General features: G+C 43.7%; 3 protein-coding genes across 3 annotated transcripts; 1 reads left to right on the top strand and 2 right to left on the bottom strand.

Annotated features, from left to right (window-relative positions):
* Positions 6856-10947, bottom strand: LOC8079074 (transcription factor bHLH69). The gene is made up of 4 exons (XM_002455270.2): positions 8001-10947; positions 7645-7824; positions 7432-7497; positions 6856-7308 (listed from the first exon to the last, which is right to left on the bottom strand). Exons 1-4 carry the CDS (start codon positions 8514-8516, stop codon positions 7198-7200), a joined length of 873 nt encoding a protein of 290 aa, XP_002455315.1. The 5' UTR covers positions 8517-10947; the 3' UTR covers positions 6856-7197.
* On the bottom strand, positions 12769-14547 carry LOC8070451 (cell division cycle protein 123 homolog). The gene has a single exon (XM_002455269.2). It carries the CDS (start codon positions 14410-14412, stop codon positions 13117-13119), a length of 1296 nt encoding a protein of 431 aa, XP_002455314.1. The 5' UTR covers positions 14413-14547; the 3' UTR covers positions 12769-13116.
* Positions 16540-19273, top strand: LOC8079073 (protein MOTHER of FT and TFL1 homolog 2). The gene is made up of 4 exons (XM_002457449.2): positions 16540-16932; positions 17094-17155; positions 17334-17374; positions 18792-19273. The coding sequence occupies exons 1-4, from the start codon at positions 16738-16740 to the stop codon at positions 19007-19009; spliced, it is 516 nt and encodes a 171-aa protein (XP_002457494.1). The 5' UTR covers positions 16540-16737; the 3' UTR covers positions 19010-19273.

Here is a 21126-nt window from a genome sequence, read left to right as displayed (position 1 = left end):
GTGAGGGCTGGTGCTGCTATCGTGAAGGCTTGGTGCTGCTACTGTAGGTGCGGTTGCTGGCGTGAGCAAGACGAAGAAGTATCAAAAAAAAGGAGAGGAAGTCTGTGCTGTGTATGGCTAGAGAGTAAAAGGAAGCTGGTGAAGTGTTGTGTGCTGTGTGCCGTTGTTGTTGAGGAGTGTAGGAGGAGATGGATCCCGAGGCTGGAAAAAAGGCAGCAAGTGAGCAAGGGAGTGATGGTAATGGTGGAGGTGATCCGCTAATTACCAAGAGCGAGTTAAGAGATGAGATGAGGTCCTGGATTCAGGGACTCATGGAGATGGATCTGATTGGTCCTAGGGAGGTGCGTGAGCTCAAATTAGAACTCATTCCTAATGATGTGAAGCTGGAAGGAAGTAAGAATTATTTGAGTTGGTCTAGAAGGGTGCAAGTGATACTAGGAGGAAAGAGAGTAGAACATTATTTGAGAGAGGATTGTGTTGAGCCGGCTAACAAGCTTAGCCCTGAGTGGAGAGTTTGGCACACGACAAACTCCACCATAGTAGCATGGTTATTGGCATCCATGTCACCATCGGTTAGTAAAGTGGTGGAAGCTATGCATGCTGCGGCACAGATTTGGAAAACTCTAAGTATTAGGTACTCCAAGCGGGGGAATGTGATGGTGATGATGGAAATTCAGAACAAGGCTGATGAAGTGAAACAAGCAGGGCGGACAATGGAGCAATATGCTTGTGAGTTGCAGCAGTTGTGGGGAGAGCTGGATCACTATGCTCCACTTCATATGAGGGATCCACAGGATGCCCATGATGTTCAGAAGTGGATTGAGGATAGAAGGGTGACTCATTTCTTGAAGAACCTAGATCCTCAGTTTGAGAGTAGAAGAGCTGCTTTTTGTCACCAGGATAGTTTGCCTACCATAGAGGAGGCTGTGGCAGCCATGATCGCTGAGGAGAGTAGGCTTCGAATGATGGGTGGTGACAATCCTATAAAATCAGCCTATACCACTGTGACAGAGAGGTTGTGCTATAACTGTGGGGAGAAGGGACACATGAGTTACAATTGTCCCCTTCCAAAAAACCATGGTGGTAGGACTGGAACTCGAGGTGGTCGTGGAGGTGCTCGTGGTGATCTAGGAGGCCGTGGTGGTCGTGGTGGAGGACGTACTGGAGGACGTGGCAGAGGCCGTGGTGTCCCTCAGGCTAATGCAGCCACGGAGAGTTCTACCACAGATAGTGGTCCTCAGGTTAATGCTGGGATCGAGACCCTCACATTAACTGGGGAACAGGTTAAGCAGTGGGAACAATGGCAGAAGTCCAAAGCATGTGAAGCTTCCAGCTCTACTCCAGTGGGTTCTGTGATGGCCACCACCAGTCATTTTGGTAACTTTGCCAACTATGCCCATATGGGCAAAGGTACTCAGGCACAGGCACTTGCATCCACATGTAGACATAACATAGAGTGGGTTGTTGACTCAGGAGCTTCCAAGCATGTCACAGGCATATCTAGTCCTTTTAGAACATACACTTCACTTTCTCACACTGAAACCATACAAACTGCTAATGGTACCTCTCAACCTATTCATGGTGTAGGGTCTATAGAATGCACTCCATCTCTTCATCTATCTTCTGTTTTGCATGTTCCTTCCTTCCCAGTCAATCTCCTCTCAGTTAGTGCACTTGTTGATCAGTTTAAATGCATCGTTATATTTGATGAAAATTCCTATGTTTTTCAGGAGAAGAGGACGGGGAGAGTGATTGGGACTGGAGTCAGGCGTAATGGGTTGTGGTTCATCAACCAGGAGCAGTCGGCATTGGCAGCAGCTTCTGGAGCACAAGAAAGAGAGATCTACTTGCTTCATCGCCGGTTAGGACATGTACCTTTTGGAAGTTTGAATAAATTATATCCTGAAGTTTTTAGAGATGTGGACATAAAGAAACTTGTGTGTGATGCCTGTGAACTTGGGAAGCATACAAGGACAAATTATCCTAGTATTGGCCTTCGGAGTTGTGAACCTTTTATGTTAGTACACTCAGATGTTTGGGGACCCTGCTCAGTTACATCTGTGAGTGGATTTAAGTGGTTTGTCACCTTTATTGATTGCTATACTCGTATGACATGGGTTTACATGCTTAGGGGTAAATACGAGGTCCTTCGGTGTTTCCAGGACTTTCATAAGTTAGTTAAAAATCAATTTAATGCTAGAATTCGGATTATCCAAACTGATACTGGGAAGGAATATGTGAACAATGTTTTTGGGGCGTATCTTTCGGAGCATGGAATTATACATCAGACCACTTGTCCTGACACTCCATCACAAAATGGTGTAGCTGAGAGAAAGAACCGACACTTGTTAGAGGTGGCAAGGTCAATGATGTTTCAGATGAATGTTCCCAAATATCTCTGGAGTGAAGCGGTGCTAACAGCAGCATATTTGATCAATCGTATGTCATCTAGGATTCTTGGTATGGCGTCACCTGCAGAGCTGTTGCTGGGGCAACAGGAATTTAAAGTACCCCCCAAGGTATTTGGTTGTCAGGGATCATAGGCCGTCAGTTGACAAGTTGGATCCTCGAGCGGTGAAATGCATTTTTGTTGGATACTCTTCTACACAAAAGGGTTACAAGTGTTGGGACCCTATTGGAAAGAAATTGTTTGTGAGTATGGATGTAACATTCAGAGAGTCTGAACCATACTATACAAAACCATGCGATCTCGATCCGTTCTTGGAGGAATTCTCTCCGGTCACTGAGGGTGACAGTAGAGAGGGGGAGAATAGAGGAGTTGCAACTCAACAGGAAGTGATTGTCGGTACTATCCCGTGTCCAATGGATATGCCTGAAGATTGTCGGGATGATGATGGTGGTGAAGGTGAAGAGGTAATTGGTGATGAGAATGAGGGGGATATGAGGGATGATGATGGTGAAGGTGAAGAGGTAATTGGTGATGAGAATGAGGGAGAGGTAGTTGGTCACCCTAGGAATGAGAAGACAGTTGATGTGCAAAATGAAGAGGTGATTGCAAAGAAGCCAATAGTGTACTACAGGAAACGGTTTAGGAGTCAGGGGGAGAAAATCAATGCACCACAACCACAACAAGTTGCTACACCAGTCCCGAATCTCTCCTCGGACCTCTCTCCACCAAGTGGTAATGTTCCCTCTAACCTTGAACATGTAGAGTTACCACTTGCACAACGTAGGGATCCTAGGTCTAATTTTGGGAAACCTCCTATTCGCTATGGTTTTGAGCATCATAGTACAGATCATGACATTGCCAACTTTCTCTCATACTCTCGCCTTTCATCTTCATATAGAGCATTTGTTGCATCTTTACAAATAGTGCCTATTCCAAGGGACTGGAGGTGTGCAAAACAGGATCCTAACTGGAATGCGGCAATGAGAGAAGAGATGCATGCTCTTCAGAAGAACAAGACATGGGAATTGGTCCCACTTCCAAAAGGGAAAAAAGCTGTGGGGTGTAAATGGGTCTTCACTATAAAACAGAACTCAAAAGGAGAGGTGGACAGATACAAGGCAAGACTAGTGGCGAAAGGGTATAGTCAAACCTATGGCATTGATTATGATGAAACTTTTGCTGCAGTGGCAAAGATGGGGACTGTTAGGACCCTAATCTCATGCGCAGTTAACTTTGGTTGGTCTCTACATCAAATGGATGTGAAGAATGCATTTCTCCATGGTGACTTACAGGAGGAAGTCTATATGGAAATTCCACCAGGATTTGCTAATAGTCAAACTGTTGGTAAAGTGTGCAGACTAAAAAAGTCACTATATGGACTCAAGCAATCACCCAGGGCATGGTTTGACAGGTTTAGGAGGGCGGTCTGCAACATGGGCTACGTTCAGTGCAATGGTGATCATACGGTCTTCTACAAGCATAGAGGAACATTTATCACCATTATGGCAGTATATGTGGATGATATTGTGATTACAGGAGATGATGTGGAGGAAATAAAATGTTTGAAGGAGAATCTGGGAAAGGCCTTTGAGGTAAAGGATCTTGGACCACTGAGATACTTCCTTGGGATTGAGATTGCTAGGTCACCTAAGGGAATAGTTCTCTCTCAAAGAAAATATGTCCTTGATCTGTTGACTGAAACAGGCATGCTTGGATGTCGGCCATGTAGTACTCCTATTGATAAAAATCATCAAATCAGTGCCCAATGTGGAGATCCTATGAACAAAGAAACGTATCAAAGATTGGTGGGAAGACTGATATACCTGTGTCACACAAGACCTGACATTTCCTATGCAGTGAGTGTGGTGAGCAGGTATATGCATGATCCAAGAGCTGGACATATGGAGATTGTTTACAGGATCTTGAGGTATCTTAAGGGAACCCCTGGGAAAGGGTTATGGTTTAGGAAGAATGGGCATCTTGATGTGGAAGGCTACTGTGATGCAGATTGGGCGAGTAGCAAAGATGATAGGAGGTCCACCTCTGGGTATTGTGTGTTTGTGGGAGGCAATCTTGTCTCTTGGAGAAGCAAGAAGCAAGCAGTAGTGGCTCGGTCTACTGCGGAGGCTGAGTATAGGGCAATGGCATTGAGCTTGTGTGAGATGTTGTGGCTAAAAGGCTTGTTGAAGGAGCTGCATGTGTTGAGAAATGAGACAATGATGCTTCATTGTGATAACATTGCTGCAATCAATATTGCAAACAATCCAGTCCAGTTTGATCGTACCAAGCATGTGGAGATTGATAGATTCTTCATCAAAGAGAAGTTAGATGGTGGAGTCCTAAAGCTGAAATATGTAAAATCGCGTGGCCAACTAGCTGATTGTTTTACAAAGGGTCTAGGACCTAGTGAAGTTGAGTTGAGTTGTAGCAAGATGGGCATGTTAGATATCTTTAGCCCATCTTGAGGGGGAGTGTTGGTGTAAATATTGTGTTGTAGAAGGACTTATATGTAAAAATGAGAAGAAGGAATATACACCCTCTGGTCTGGAAGTTCCCAGACAGAGCTTATCCCCAAACACAATAACCATGAATCAAAACCTCCTTGTAAGTCCAAGGATTGCACATTGACCAATGAATGAACTGCTGATAAGCTTCTTCATAGAGAGGCAAGTGAAAAAGGTCATAGAGAGTAGATGTTTGGCAAACCTGTTGGACAGCGATGTATTTGTTCTTCACAAAGGAGAAGAGCTGTGGCATGCTTGTACTAAAGGAGAAACCATTCCAAGAATCCAACCAGAAGAAGCAAGAAACCCACTATTGACTGGCCATTGCCATGCCTTTGAAAACAGGTAGTAGTTTCTGAATATCACGCCACCAAAAAGATCCTTTTCGAGTTCTACCTGGTGGTTTACCATTTGAGTATCTAACCTTCCAAACAAAATGAACCCAAGGGATATCCAACCTATTAAAAAACTTGGGTAGATTCTTTAAAAAGCAAGATCTGATTATGAGTTTGTAATTGAGAAAAAAACCCCATTTGCCTTTGTGTCACAAATCATTGGCCAAACTGCTTTTGGTGGCTTCTTGTTGTTTTATATCTGAGCCATGCCATAGTAAGCAATGCTTTCAGAATTTATCAATTTGCTTAATAACAGTTTTTGGAAGTTAGTTAATTGGAGTCGATCAGCTTTACTGAGGAAGCTTGAAATACTAACCAAACAACGTTCACAACGTGAAACCAGAGGCCAATAATCAGCTACTGTTGTCCTGGTAAGACTCAAAGGCAAGCCCAAATAATTAAAGGGTAAAGCTCCCTTGGAGCAACCTAGAGTTTTTGATAGGATGTCCAAGCTGGCTTCATTCACATTAACCGGCACCATCATTGATTTATGGAAATTGACCTTCAAGCCACTTTAGGAAGAAGAGTTGTATAGCATCTGCCTTCCTGAAAATGAGGGTATCATCAGCATACTGAAGCACTAGAAAATCAAGATTGTGAGGCAAAACCAAGGGCAGAGAAAGAAGACCCTGATCTTTTGCTAAATTGAGCAATTTTTTAGAAAGGACGGCAAAAGCTTTGCCGCAGATTTTATTAGACGATAAAAAAGAAAAAACAAAACCTGTACAAAGAAAAAACAGCCTGATAGCTTTACCAGGCAAAAAAACCTGCCCCTCCACAACTACAAAGAAGCCAAAACTACTCCATGAAAAAACAAAGAAAAAACAGCAAAACAACTCACGGCAGAAAGAAAAACATGAGCAGAGGTATTAAAACTCCTAATCCGATTGAGTCCTCTGGTCTTGTGGCGCCATCGCTAAATTGAGTAATTCGTGCAGAAAATCTGCTGCCAAAACAAAGAGAAGAGGGGAAAAAGGATCCGCTGCCTCACCCCTCTTACAAACACTGTTTCTGGAACCCATTGAACAATACAGCTGAAGTACCACAAGTGAAGATCAGATGCATCCATCTCATTTTATATGTCATGCAAGCTTGTTTCTCTATCCAACCGCCCAAATGATAGAACAGCGCATCATTTTCCCCCATCTATCTCAGGAAGCTTCCGGTGCCCAAATGATAGAACAGTGCATCATTCTCGTCAACTGGGATTTAGGATGACTTTCAGTAAGAATTACCTCACGATCATGAGCGGAAAGGTAATTTAGTTACTATTATTATCTCATTTATACAGTGCCCAGAATTCTTCTATTTCACCTTCATTGTTAAACCTGAAAGTACAATTCATTCATCTGGAATAGCAATGCAAGGACGATGCGGATTATATGCTAAGTAAACAAGAAGTGTTGTTAAGACGACATTGTGACAATGTGTCCCACAAGTTCTTCACATGTATCTGAGATCGTCTTCGTTTACGGCTTAGTGATTGGATTGTTGCTCGCCATGATTCTAACTTTTAGCTTAGTGTTAATAATTTGGCCACGCAATGGGAGACAAATATGTATGTACATTTTCACTAATCAAGTGGTCGAATATATTCAGATAACGTAACTGTGATACAAAACAAGATGTGATTATCTTGAAAAAAGGATTGAGAAAAAAAAGATCGACCATACTAGTATACGACTGAAATATTATTCACCGCTAAATTAACTTCAGGCAATAACTTAACCGTCACTCTCTTCAGAAGTTGTCCTGTTTCCTGTACTAATTTGTTTGCTGGCCTGTTCTTCGCCGGCCATACACCATGCATAGATAGATCTCCTAATTAACAACTTTACCATCTTATTAGGCTTCTAGAGAAACTAAAACGCAGCAGTGCACGAGCTCATTATTTAGGGTACTGCTGGGATGACAGGATGGCATCCAAGGCGTCCTTCACTTGAGAGAGCTCTGGTGCCTTGCCTCCTTGTGCAGGCCAGAACTCATCGGCAGCCAACACCTGCATGCAGCATGCATCCATCAGATAAAGCTAGATACCATCCCATGCAGAAGGTAGCCAAAAACACAGATCAGGCTACAGGATAACTTGAATCATATTGTACGTATCGTCATCATCACGTACCTTCACTTGCAGCTGGAGAAACTTAACATAGGTGATCGCCTTCTCTAGCATGGTGACCAAGTCCACCTACACAAGAGCCATTTCCATCCAAACTATTAACAGCTAGGAACCAGTGAACTTGCTAAGAATTAACGGGCTACAAGATAGAAACCGAGTAATAACATAACTTAATAGAAAACTAAAATAGCGAAGTAAATAATCAATCGACTGTACCTTGGTGCCATTGGGCACGAGATCTTGCAGGACCTTGAGCTTCTCGGCAATCTTCTCTCTTCGAACCTTTGCAGCTACGCTTTGAGGGTCCTTGGTAGGAGCAGGAGCAGCCTTGGCCTTGCTCTTCCTGGCCCCGCCACCACACTGCTTCTTCGCCGCTGCCGCTTGCACTTCACCATCCTGCTTCAAATTCAATATCATGTTATCATTGAGTTCAAAAAAAAAATAATGTTAATATTTGCTTGAATCCAGCAGTGTCCACATCATGACTAATTTGATCCATCCTTACGTATAACCATGCATGAATTAGCCTTGATTTTTGGAGATGAGTTAATATTGACTAGATAGTTAATTACCCGGCGTGCACGCTTGTGCGGGGGCTTAGCCGGCAGCTGGACGGCGCCCGGCTCCTGGATGTGTAAGCCGGCATCATCAGGCGAGCTTCCTGGGCTGACGATGAGTCCGAAGTTGCAGCCGGATCTGCGCTGCTGCTGTGCCGGATGCTCCACCATGCCAGCGGCTGGGTCCATCCAGAAAGCGCACCCGTCTTCGCCATAGGCCAGGTGATGCTGTCCGCCGCTGCCAGCCTGCTCGAAGCTGAGCACCGACGAGCTCGAGCTGGATGTGGCGCCCGAGCCATCGTAGGCAGCCCAGCTGCTGTAGTAATCAGCCGAGGCGTCACACCCGCCCTTGAAGTTGTCGTCGTCGAAAGCGAGGTGCAGCGAGAGGGCTGCCGCAGCAGAGCCACCGTCAGCCTCGTCACCGTCCACGACGATACCGTGGCTGAATAGCTCGAGGGACATTGAGGAAGGCTCATCCTCGTACATCACTGGCCGGAGCAAAGCACTGCGCTTGCTTGCCGCCTGAGCCATCTAATTAATCCTTCGATGGACTGAGTTAGATAGCTATCTAGCTTCGTGTCACTGAGCGTGAGAGCGGTGTAATCGTTGTTTAGGAGATGGAGAAGGACTAAACAGCTAGGGTTTCCGTTCTGGATAGCTAGCTGGGATGCCTAGCTCGATCTGGCTATGCATGAAACGTGTAGGCCGGCAGCCACTTATATAGAGAGAGTTCTGAAGAAGCTAGCATAGCAGGTGTTACTAGCCTCTGGAGCTTATGACAGCAAGTTGGTCTAATCCTCTAACCAGCGAGGACAGCCATGGATGGCATGACGCATGCTGCTACTTAGGGTTACAGACATATACTTGCATAATTATCTGTTCAGTTCAGCTTATTAAGGCAAGCAGCAGTAATTAGTGACACAGGCAGCTTGAGAGCCGCCGCAGCATACGGGTGTCCCATGTTGTGGTGAAGAGAGAGCCACTAATTTACACACATACTCCTCCACAGATGGATCCTCTTCACGTGGCATTCAAAGCCACTTCGTGCTTGTGTGCATTGTTACAATATAAAATAAGAGGTAGAAGGACCTCAGAGCTGGCTAAGCTAGGTGATGGCAAGCTATTTTTTAAAGCTGGATGCCAGTGCACGCATGAAGTATTAACAGCTAGCGAGCAATCTCGACTTCCGTCCCCATACATAATATTCAAGCCCATGTGCAGTATAGAAGAAATAAAGATCGATACATATGCATGCATAGAGGAAAAACTTCATTGTCATGCATGCACAGACTACCAAGTTTATAAAAGAAAATATACTGACATCTACGATCTCAAATGAACCCACGTCTAAATATATTTCACAGTGTATTAATAAATATATTTTGATGTAGTAGATGTTTGTGCATCTTTGTAGAAACTAGTTGATCAAAGTTGGCGAAGTTTGACTTAGAACAAAGCTAAAACGACTTACAATTTGGGACGTATGGAGACTAGCATATGCTGGTGTGAAAATGTCTGCAAAATAATGTCATATCCTATGTGTAACAGGTAGCCACCTAAGAGACTGCCTTCCTGTGACATTTACCAATCTGGTTTATCTGGCTTCCTGAAAGACAATGTGCTCAAATGGTCAATTCTGAGTTCCAAACAGTTTAAATATGTTTGGAGAAAGATAGGCATCAAATGTGCAGTTAACCATGAAGTACACATACTCATCATTCTTCTGTTTTGTAGAAGAAAATAGTGTTAATGGACAATCGGTACAATTACCGACTTGCATCCAGCTAAACACGAGCACTAGTGGTACACTGGACAGCTATACATTACTTAAGTTAGTTAGCCGTACGTACCTTAAATAATATAAGCTATACTGCTACGTACAGGGAAGATAACCTTCATGCACGGGCATCTTAACAAGGCTGGTCAGCAATGGTATCCGCTCCAAGCTTCGACGTGCTCTCACGTTTAATTGGGAAGCTATGTACCACTGAAAATTAACCAAAGCTTGATTGTCCTTGCAAGAGTGGCTTTTCTAAGCTTCACATGGCCTTGCTAGCAGAGCCCAACACTGTGCTGAAAAAATTATGTTGAGCGCATGTGTCACACTTGCTGCAAAAATGCTTAAACTATATGTCCTCCGGCCTCCGGAGTCAGCTTCAGCCTCAGCAGCGGTGAGAAACCTGGACCTGCAATCTCTCAGAAAGAAGAACAGACAAACAGACGTGCGACGCGGTCAGCACGTAGAGATTCCACCTCACCAACCTACTCAACTCCGTGTATCCTGGAATACAAAACTGGAAAATCGGATATATGAAGTATCACAATTCACAAGTAGAATGTACCAGTATTATACAGCATCAAGACAGTCTCTGAAGACCAGAGCTGACGTACTCGTCTGCTTCGAGTAAACAACAGCTAGTGCATGCCTGGACTATATATTCCCTGTTGATCAGATGCTTTGGGGATAACTTCTCAACAAACTGGATATCATTAATTCTAAGCATGCTTTTGTGCCTTGGTTGAGTTGGGTTGCTCCAATATAATGGCTGTACAACTATGTGTTATGATACAAGTGCGTTGTGCTGACACAGCAAACGCAACCACCCACCGCTGTCCTCTACTCCTCTGGTTTCAGCTGACCAGAATCAGGTGGCTGACAGCACAGCAATAGCAATTCAGTCATTCAGTGATGTTGATATGAGCAACAGGTGTCAACCAGCCAGGGCATAACTAATACGGTACATCACCGTATTAACACTACCTCAGTCCTCGCTACAAGCCAGTATGCTTACTAACAAAGTCATTTGTAATTTCACATATATGCGCAGGGTGATGTGAACGTGATCAGGTTAGAGGCAGTGAAATACTCCATCTATTATTCCAAATTATAAGTCATTTTGTTTTTTCTAGATCCATAGTTTTTACTATTTATATCTAGACATAATGTATATCTAAGTGCATAGCAAAAGCTATGTACCTATAAAATCCAAAATGTCTTACAATTTGGAACGGAGGGAGTACCATGCAGCCACCAAAATACAGATACCAGGTATTACCTTGTGTGGACACCTGTATCCCTCTGCTGAAGTTCCAGCCTGCAATATAAAACAAAAACTTAACTCTGTTAAGAGTAAGATTCAGTATTCATGTACTTAATCACTATAATCAATTAATCATTAGGATTGCAATAACTCCACCTTGTCACACAACCCAGATTTTGATCTAGGGCTTCTATTGATTTCGTTACTCAATTGTCACCAACAGCAGGATACAGCTCATTCCTATCCTAAAGCAAACAAACTCTAAATTCTTAAAGTTTTAAGGAATACACAAGGAAGTTGGCATGGTAATAGATGGATAAGTTATCAGATAGCATTTCATTCCAAGTCACCTCAAATGATTGCTTGTTGTCTAGCAGGCCAGTCAACATTCAGATAATAATATGATGTAACCAACTAACCGCAGCAATAAAATGTGTTCTAGTAATCATACTGTTCTGTATAACTCCTACTGTCTTTACTAGCTGAAATATGTATCTTGCATTACAACTCCAGGTTTTCTGCTCAATGATATATCGATATTTCATTATTTCTGCAGTGTCCCAAACTCCCAACCAATGTTTCTCAAAAGGATAACCCTTATTATACTTTTGAGTTATTGGAACTTTTGGAAGTTTGGAACTTGAAGAAAGTTCACAAAGTATGAGTCTACACATGAAGATAAGCTTCTCCAGCACTCATTTTCACACATCCAGTTAACTCGCACGAACAAAATATGCTGCACTATCTGCCACATTATTACTGAGTTCCATGCTATAGCGGTATAGCCCATAGAACATGTCATCTATGAGTCTGAAAACTACACCATTGCAAGCCTGTTTCCTATAGGCCAGAGTTATTCCCACTAAGTTACAATATGGGCCTGGTTGGCCTGGTCTCAGATTTAAACTTAGTAGTAAATATGTAATATGATTTAGTAAAAGTTATCCAAATAGCTAGCTTAACATTTAACTAAACTTCAAGCCCGCTACCAAAGCAACAGGTGGGCCTCAGCTCAAATATACAGGGGATAATGAACCATAAGTTTGCTTGTACTGCTTTAGCTAGGATCACCTAATAAGCCATCATATTGCATCTATAAGTATAGGCCCAATTGGACACTTTATATACTTGAGTCATTGAGCCTAGAGGTCCTAGAAATCATCCACATGCAAAGAAAGTTCATCATGCAACCAATTACTGACTATATAAAATGATTTTGTTTCAACTTTCAACAAAGTTAACTTTCAGAGCATCAGATATAATTGTGAAGAGCAAAAACATGTGTGCTATTAGAGTTTATAGGTTAACCATATCAATTACTGTGCATCAATATTTTTGGTTGGCCAACCAAGAGTTCTAATTGCAGCTGGCTACCTCGCACACATAACTAGAAACCAATTCCAGCTCCATCACAGTGAGTGTGTCACAAGTTTTAATAAGCCAGCCTAATAGGAGTCTACTATTCTAAACCGGTTAAGGCCTAATTCAGGTAGTGACGGAGTGACCTGTCATGGATATGATTTATTGGGGGAGGGAGGAGATGGCGATTGCTGCAGATCATTTGAACTATTTCTTAAGTTAAATCTCCTTCCCAAGTACAGATAAACAAACATGATGAATTGACATGAGGTTCATAGTATAAGTTAGCAAGAAGAGACTAAACTTAGCTAACACGATGAATTGTTATCTCAATTCTTAACTGAAGTTCCCACATGAACGGGTAGATGTAAAGAGCAATGATAAACAACCATGAAAGATAAGGGATATTCATTGCAGCTGGGCAAAAGGGCTACAAGTTTTCACTGGAAATACATTTCTGCCGATTTACTTAACATCAGCCCCACTAAACCACACATGAATTATTTGGAGGTTGGGACTAATACATGATGCAATCAGACTAAGAGGTGATCTGCATTAACAACATAGTAGCACATAAGAGTAACAAAAAAAAAGTATAGTGGTAAGAGACTGCATAACAATTTTAAGAAAGCAGGTGACTGCTAGTTGTGGCAGGTAAAAATAACAGCAGTAATCACTTTAGATTGTGTGCCTACAGCATACTTCAAATATTTTCTTTTTCTAAAACGCAATCATGAATCGCCATCTACTGAGTTCATCTGTCTGTCAAGCTCCTCATCAGCCTTCTTCAGAAAAACATCCCAGCCACTCCCCTCGCCCCAATCCAGCATATCATACGGCACAGCTGTCATCAATCCTGGCCTCACTGCACCCTGCTGCATGACCACCCGAAACTCCAGCTCAGGACCTCTCCCCTCCTCCTCAAGCTCCTCCCAAGTAAACAGCAGCGGCAAGGTATAACCACCCCATGGATTGAAATCTATCAGCTTGACCCGCCCATCCGTCCTCACATACACATCAAACGTATAATTGACTGAGGCAAACTGTGGCTCAATCACTTCATCAAAGAAAGCCTCAATTTTCGGTTGCACCTCAGAACTCCATGCAGGCAGTGATGGGTAGTAAGCTGATGGGTCTCTCTGGGACACAGCAACCAGCTTCCGCTCCCGAACGAAGCATCGGAACTCCGACTCAGGGCGTAGGCCTGGGTACCACTTGCGGAGGGCAAGGTAGTACTGGAACCCATCATCTACCCAAGTAGTCTCGTTACGTTCTTCTTCTGTTGCAGCTTCAACATCACAGTCCTCATCATCTGTCTTGCCTCCCTCCTTGCCTATCTTGCTTGAACTACTTGGAGCTTCATTGGTGCCCTCGTGGCTGCCTTCACTACTACCAGTCTCATCGGCATTTGGTCGAGCACCTTCCTCAGCACCGGCACTAACATTTTGGGCATTCCGTCGAGCACCCTCCGGGCGCACGAAATCCTGGCATGATTGTCGAGCGGAGGAAAGGTCGTGGGCCACACAGTCGGAGGAGCGGAGCAGCATGGCAACCTCGGCGAAGCACGAGCACCGAGTCGTGCCATCGGCTGACATGAAGGTGGCATCCTTGGGCGCGCTCCAGTTGAGCTTGGGGAGCGCGGCGCCGCCTAGCTCGGCGATGGCGGCGTCGACGGCCGCCTCCAGCTCCGGGAACTCTGGCCGGAGCGGGTGGTCGGCGTCGGGGTCGAAGACGTCTTCGTCGCTGGAGCCGAAGAAGACGTCGGAGTTGAGGAGGGAGTCGGGGTCGGGGTGGTGCGCGTGGATGGGCGCGAAGGCCTGGCGGCCGGAGGTTATCGCGGGGAGGAGGAACGGGAGCGGCTCCTCGTCAGCGTCGGCATCGGCGTCAGGGTCGGGGTAGGCCGGCTGGCCGACGAGGTAGCGGAGGAAGGCGGCGGGGAGCGGGATGATGGCGGTGGGGATGGAGTGGCGGCGGAAGGCCGGGTACCACTCCTGGATCTGGCACCGGAGCAGCTCCTCGAGAAGCATCTCCTTTGCTTCGCTGCGATGCGCGCGGCTTCTCCGTGGCTGTCGGTATAGCTCGCCGAGCCTCCGTTCTCCTCGTCGGCGGCTTTCGTCTTCCGGTTAAAACCCTCGCTGCCTTCCGGTTCCGGCGTGGTTGTTCGGGATTGCGTGGGCAATGAGGCCTACATGGTTCAACATGGGCCGTTTTGGATGTCAACAGACTGGGATTTGGGCCATTGACATTATTAGCTGTTGGGCCGCCTATCAAGGTCCAATAGTTGGATGCATCATCAGGAGGCCCTTAGCTCGTGGTCTGCTTGCACCCACCACAGTTTTTTTTTTTTTTTTGAAACTTCATTCAGGCCAACTTTATTGATTCGTATAAGTGGCTACATCGTTTACAAGCAAATGTAGTATAGATGAAGGAGGATCATCTATCCAAACTTGAGAACTCTTCTGTACTGAATTACAAGATCGATTACAATGACTACTAGATATCTTGCCAAATTCGTGCCATAGATGGACAATCTCATCATAGAATGCCACTGCACCGTGGCCGAGAAGCCTCCATCATGCATCGCTGTATTGTGATTTGAAAAATAAATAAATAAATAAATGCCATTACACTTCATATATAATCATGTCATGAGCAGTTCATAGTAGCTAGAGATCAAATCCCTCGATGAGAAGTCCTAATTAAGGCAAATGAATTATAAGATTTAGGCCAATCTCACTAGGTGTTTCATATGAGTTTTATTTGCATTAAGTAGGTTGCCACATAGGGTTTTTTGATGATATGGTGGTGTATTGAAGAAGGTAAAGAATAAATAGGTTTCATCTAGATGAAACTCTCTTGCATGATTACCAACTATGTATGACTCTTAAAATTAAATGCCTATGAAACCATTGAATAAAACTCTCCATTATGAGTGGGTGTTTCATCCAAGTTTTATTTTATTTCACATGACATGGCAGTTTTAGAAACAACGCCATGAAACTCCGTAGTGAGACTGCCCAACAAAATTATTTGTTGAAAATCACTTTCTATTTTTGGGAAATTAGTCTTTTGGTTTACAACTAGACCTTTGATTCAAGACCAGAAGCTTTCAACTTATGCCTAAAACTTTCTAGTCGAGAAACATATCCTATGAATAAAAATATGGATGCACACACACTCAAAATCGACTCCTAAAATTCTGGAGCGGGAAAAGAGATGGGAGAGACGTGGCTAGAGTCAGACACGACAATGGTAGGTGGTGGAGTCATGCTTATGATGATTGAAGACAAGTCTTTGATAAGCAGACATTGAAGTTGGGGGAGGGGAGGGGGTAGAGGTGATGGCGTCAGACGAGGGTGTTGGCAGTTGGAGAGTCGGAGGAAGTCGGGAAGGGGTTGAGCCATGAAGATGAGGGAATTTCATCGGCCAGCTTCCATACATCAAATCTAGATGTCATGCAATGGAGCATGCTTCTAATGTAGATGGAATCAAAATCACCTAGTAAAGGAGCATTTTTTTGGAGCTGAGTAAATTGTTGAATGGAGGCTTGGATTAACGGAACATATATAGTAGATAGAGCCTATGACCTCTGGTAACATGGACAATGAGAATTTTCTTTTGCATGCAAAGAAAAAAAAAAGAATTCAACATAATGTCATTATGGATTTACTTTTTTTATTATGTGTGGAATATAGTAGGTATTTGAAATAATGATACAAGTAGATTTGCGTCGAAAAGCGTGTATATATAGATAGATTCATGAAATGTGGACAGCCCACCTTTCAGTGTAATAACTAATAAGAAGAATAAGAATAGATAGATTCATGAAATGTGGACACAGCAGCCCACCTGGTCCAGATCATCATGACACACGTGGCACGCTGCCCACTGATGGCCCAGCTTTGGAAGCTAACGTGTCAAGTATGCCGGCCCCCTGCATTGCGTCGTGCCAATAGTCCAAGTCCCATGGCGAAACCCAGCGCTTTGTGCCGTCCTGGCCTGTACGTCGTACGTGCACCTAGACACACACAGATCACAGCTAGCTAGCGGCTCCGGCCACATCTCAACTGTGCCGCGTACGTACACAATACGTCATCGCGTTCATCACGCGACAGAAGAAGTTAACACTGCAACGCAAGGTACTATACGGTCGCAGAAGCTAGGATCGGACTTTTATTAGTACACACACCACTACTCACAGTACGTAGTCGATCTATCTCACACACATATATATGTACACAGCAGAACATCGAGAGCTAGCTGTGTGAGCTCTAGCCAAATTGAGGTCGTCGTCGTCGTCGTCGTCTCGTGGATCGATCGCCGGCGGCCGTCGGTACGTACGTACGGTGGTGATGGCGCGGTTCGTGGATCCGCTGGTGGTGGGGCGGGTGATCGGCGAGGTGGTGGACCTGTTCGTGCCCTCCATCTCCATGACCGTCGCCTATGGCCCCAAGGACATCAGCAACGGCTGCCTCCTCAAGCCGTCCGCCACCGCCGCGCCGCCGCTCGTCCGCATCTCCGGCCGCCGCAACGACCTCTACACGCTGGTATAGCTATAGCTGTTCTTGGCTGATGTGTCCATGCATGTCGCTGCACGTACGCGCGCGGCGGTACACTTCTATGCTTCCAATTGACATGCATGCACATGACTACTCCATACATGATCTGATGTATGGATTGCAACTTGCTGCATGTGTCGTCGCCGCAGATCATGACGGACCCTGATGCGCCTAGCCCCAGCGACCCGACCATGAGGGAGTACCTCCACTGGTATGTACTGCTGTATGCCACTGCTACTTGGTGTACATGTATGATCTGGCATCTCGATCGAGGCCCTTTATTCTACTATATATATACTACTACCATATGTGTCCAGCTACCTAATTTTTACTCCCTTTGCCACACATGCATGCATGTTTCTCCCTGCGTCAATTTGCGGCGTGTGCAGGATAGTGACCAACATACCAGGAGGAACGGATGCAAGCAAAGGTGAGTTTAATCCAAAGAGATAATTCATTAGTTATATACTCTCTTCTGTATTTCTAATTATAAAGATGTTTTAACTTTTGTAAATACATTGTTTTTTTACCTATCTAAACATATTGCGCAGATAAGTGTATACTATGTATCTAGACTAGAAAACCATAATGATTTATAGTTTTTTAGAATACCAAATAACCAATTTAAGTTGAGTACTTCTATATGCTTCTTTATTGTCATAAATAAATAAATGTGTGTTTGGATTGATTTTTTTCTTGATACATTGAAGAAATGAATAAAAGGAATCCCAAAAGTTAACAGTAGTAATGTTTTCATTTTATTCATGGTACCAAATTAAATGTCCAAATACCATACAAATTAAAGCCATAAGCTAAGGATATGTATAGACGGAAATACAAATATCTATTATTGTCCATCTTGTTTTGCTCTGCATTTGAAGGAGTTAATTTAAAGCCATAAGCTAAGGATATGCTACAAAAAAAACCATATTATTACTGACTAGTCCCTTATGTTTCACGACAGAGTGATTCATAGTTTTGTTGTTTCCTCCATTAAAAATGTAGTTTTGTTATCTTCAATGTTTTGTTTTTGGGTTTGAAAACTCTTTGTAAATTGTACTACATCATATATAAATTTCAACATCCACATGTCTGACCTTTAAAGAATGATTCGATTAGGTTTTCCTTTTTAGCTAGAGAATAACTAGGAATATATATACAAAAGATAATAAATGACAAAAAGTTTCAAAATAGAAGAAAACTAAATTAACACTCTAGAACATTTACAACCTGTCAATCCAGTTATCTCTTCTCAGTTATGCGTAGAGTATCGTACTCTATTCGGCTAGTTCGATCAAGGAGAAAGAGCCTATGTCATGGGCAGCAGTACTTTTCCCAATTCACAAACGAGAAAACACTACAAAAGAAAAAATATAAATCTTGAATGTTTTTTTCCCTGAGAATATTAATTATATTATATTAATAATTTGTGTAGAGAAGAATCTTTGGCGGCAGTGGTATGTGCATTTTTCCCTATCCACAGAGAAAAACAACAAAAATCTTTGGATTGTATATATATATATATCTTCTTTTTTCTGATAATAACGTATATGTAGAAAAGAATCTTGTCTTGTACTATATTTCTGCTCCTCACCGGCCATGCGGTACCGCGCATCTATACTTGGTGCACGCATACCCTGAATGATCTTGTGCGTGCGCCGCGCCCACACCTGCATGGCACAAACTTTCATGCATGTGAGAGCCGGCCGGCCGTCATCGCGCCGTGCCCGAGTTGGCGGCGGCACTGCACTGCACGGCGCATGCATGCACACGTGTCGCCGCCGCTCCAGCGCGCGCCAAGCGTCGGCACAGGAGCGTTGACACGTGTCGTTGGTGTGTGGGTGCAGGTGAGGAGGTGGTGGAGTACATGGGCCCGCGGCCGCCGGTGGGCATCCACCGCTACGTGCTGGTGCTGTTCGAGCAGAAGACGCGCGTGCACGCGGAGGCGCCCCGCGAGCGCGCCAACTTCAACACGCGCGCGTTCGCGGCGGCGCACGAGCTCGGCCTCCCCACCGCCGTCGTCTACTTCAACGCGCAGAAGGAGCCCGCCAACCGCCGCCGCTAGCAGCAGCGCTCTCCGGCCGGTGGTCCCAACAAGCTAGCAGGCGCGCCAGCTGAGCGTGCGTAAGTACGTACGTGCAACCACACCACACCGCCGGCGGCTACGTACGTAGTATGACCGGTGAATAAAAACGTTTTACTGCACCGTAAGCATACCCCTCTGTTGGTATATATGTTCACAGTGTGGCTGTCTCTGTATGTACTATATATATATATATATATATATATATATATATATATATCTGCGCTTGCATCTATATATGTATAACCATGCCTGCGTGTTTTATTTGCATGGACTAGTGTGTGACTTTTCGAGTCTAATTAATTAATGTGGTCACTTATTTTGGGTAATAATTAACACCAGTTGGCGCGTTGATCATTTAAAGTTTGACAATCATGCATGCCTAATTCAATCGTTTTACATTTAAAACAAGTTGATCCTAGATCAAGGTGTGGTGCAAGTTTATAGTTGGTTAGGGTGAGTCGGGTTTTGTGATATAGTGTTTGTATTGAGTTGTTTAGTTCCTGTTTGGATCCATACACTATTAATAGTTAGTTAGATAATAGCTCATAGCTAATATTAGCTAGTTTGGTCTAACTAGTGAAACAATAGTCGTTAGTTAAATATCCAGCTAACAATTAGCTAGACATTATTGTAGGATTCAATAATGAGTTAATTATTAGTAGCTAACTATTAGCTCTATAAATCTAAACAGAGCCTTAGTTATTTAGGCCATATTTTCATCCAAGTTGGTTTAGCATAGCATGCCTAAGCGAGTAGAGACTCAAATTATCATTATCGGTTGGATTATATATTGTACCAAAGTTGCTAGAAGTTCCACACACCACTCTGTTTATAAGGTTTTTGGTGGTTTTTATTGTTTGCTGACTTATCGTGAGAGAAAAATAATGTTAAAAGCCATAGTGTCAAATCATGCCTATTTTAGTCATTTTACCATGGGTCTTTGTTAGTGTGGCATGCATATGCCTGATCATGTAGAGAAATTGAGTTATCAGTTCAATAATTATTGTACCGAACTTGCTAGAAATGTGACAACCCCTAGTTATTATGATTTTCAGCCTGGTTTTTCCTTGAAAATTTAGCCAACTCTTATATTCTTTTCTCAAACTTGTGCACATCTTTTGTCATTCGAATTGTGCGCACCAACAACAAGCCACCTGTCTTCGTCAACCTCTAATTGTCTTTTTATTATGTCATGTGATCCTTGTCCCGCCCCACTAGTAGACACCCACACACATTCAAGGCAAGGTTTCATCAAGCTTCGTAGCGATGACATTGTCTTGGAACATAGTTTTTTTCCTTAAAGACACATCTCCTCACAGTGTAAACCACAAGATTCACACTGATATTCGTGCCCAGCAGGAGACATACAATAGAAAATTATCTCTCTTCTGCTGGGCACGAATCTCATTGTGAATCATGTGGTCCACATTATGATGGCATGTGCCCTTAGAGGCAAAATTTACTTTACCCTTTGTCTCATGCCATCATTGTCCTCACATCCCACCCCTCCATGAGGATGAAATAGATGTACAAAATATTGAAATATGAGTGATTATTAATAGGGGCACATCTAAAAATGTCGCTAACTTAGTTGACACTAGAGAAGCATATCGGCACCAAAATTGATACACAAAATGCCTTGTGCCTAAAGGCACAAATGGCTTTTGGGGCGCTGCTTACTCACCTTATTCACTCCCTTGTTCGACAATGCAACACTCAATCCTCTTTTCGAATAGAAGTGTAGAAGAGGCCACCACCACCATCATTCTCAGTTTCTCACAGTATTCATCTTCCCCTCCTTGACCCCAATCACTAATTTGATTGTTGGACCGACCTGATATTGTGGTCTTCCATAAATCCATCTAAGTTTAGTGAGCCTTTGCTTGAAAGCATAATCCTTCCAATCTCAACCCTAACTTTTCTCGAAGTTCATGAGAGTCGAGAAGATGCTCTCAAAATGCTTCTACCGTTGTAATGTTGCTCCTCAAGACACTCAGATGCCAGGTGGGCACCCGAGTTACCCTATCACTATTCAGATAGTAAGGCCTTGTTTAGTTCACCCAAAAAACAAAAACTTTTCAAGATTCTCTGTCACA

This window comes from Sorghum bicolor, chromosome 3, assembly GCF_000003195.3.
Source record: "Sorghum bicolor cultivar BTx623 chromosome 3, Sorghum_bicolor_NCBIv3, whole genome shotgun sequence".
In the NCBI taxonomy this organism is placed as follows: domain Eukaryota; kingdom Viridiplantae; phylum Streptophyta; class Magnoliopsida; order Poales; family Poaceae; genus Sorghum; species Sorghum bicolor.
Note: the sequence above shows the minus strand (reverse complement) of the source record. Positions and strands in the feature narration are given on the sequence as shown.

Bases quoted from the DNA above. Each gene is read 5' to 3' on its own strand.
- LOC8079074 (XM_002455270.2), bottom strand. From the start codon at position 8,516: ATGGCTCAGGCGGCAAGCAAGCGCAGTGCTTTGCTCCGGCCAGTGATG. The intron at 7,498-7,644 runs GTACAGTCGATT...GCTCTTGTGTAG, and splicing joins TCGTGCCCAATGGCACCAAG to GTGGACTTGGTCACCATGCT. The intron at 7,309-7,431 runs GTACGTGATGAT...TGCTGCATGCAG, and splicing joins TTCTCCAGCTGCAAGTGAAG to GTGTTGGCTGCCGATGAGTT.
- LOC8070451 (XM_002455269.2), bottom strand. From the start codon at position 14,412: ATGCTTCTCGAGGAGCTGCTCCGGTGCCAGATCCAGGAGTGGTACCCG.
- LOC8079073 (XM_002457449.2), top strand. From the start codon at position 16,738: ATGGCGCGGTTCGTGGATCCGCTGGTGGTGGGGCGGGTGATCGGCGAG. The intron at 16,933-17,093 runs GTATAGCTATAG...TCGTCGCCGCAG, and splicing joins GCAACGACCTCTACACGCTG to ATCATGACGGACCCTGATGC. The intron at 17,156-17,333 runs GTATGTACTGCT...CGGCGTGTGCAG, and splicing joins ATGAGGGAGTACCTCCACTG to GATAGTGACCAACATACCAG.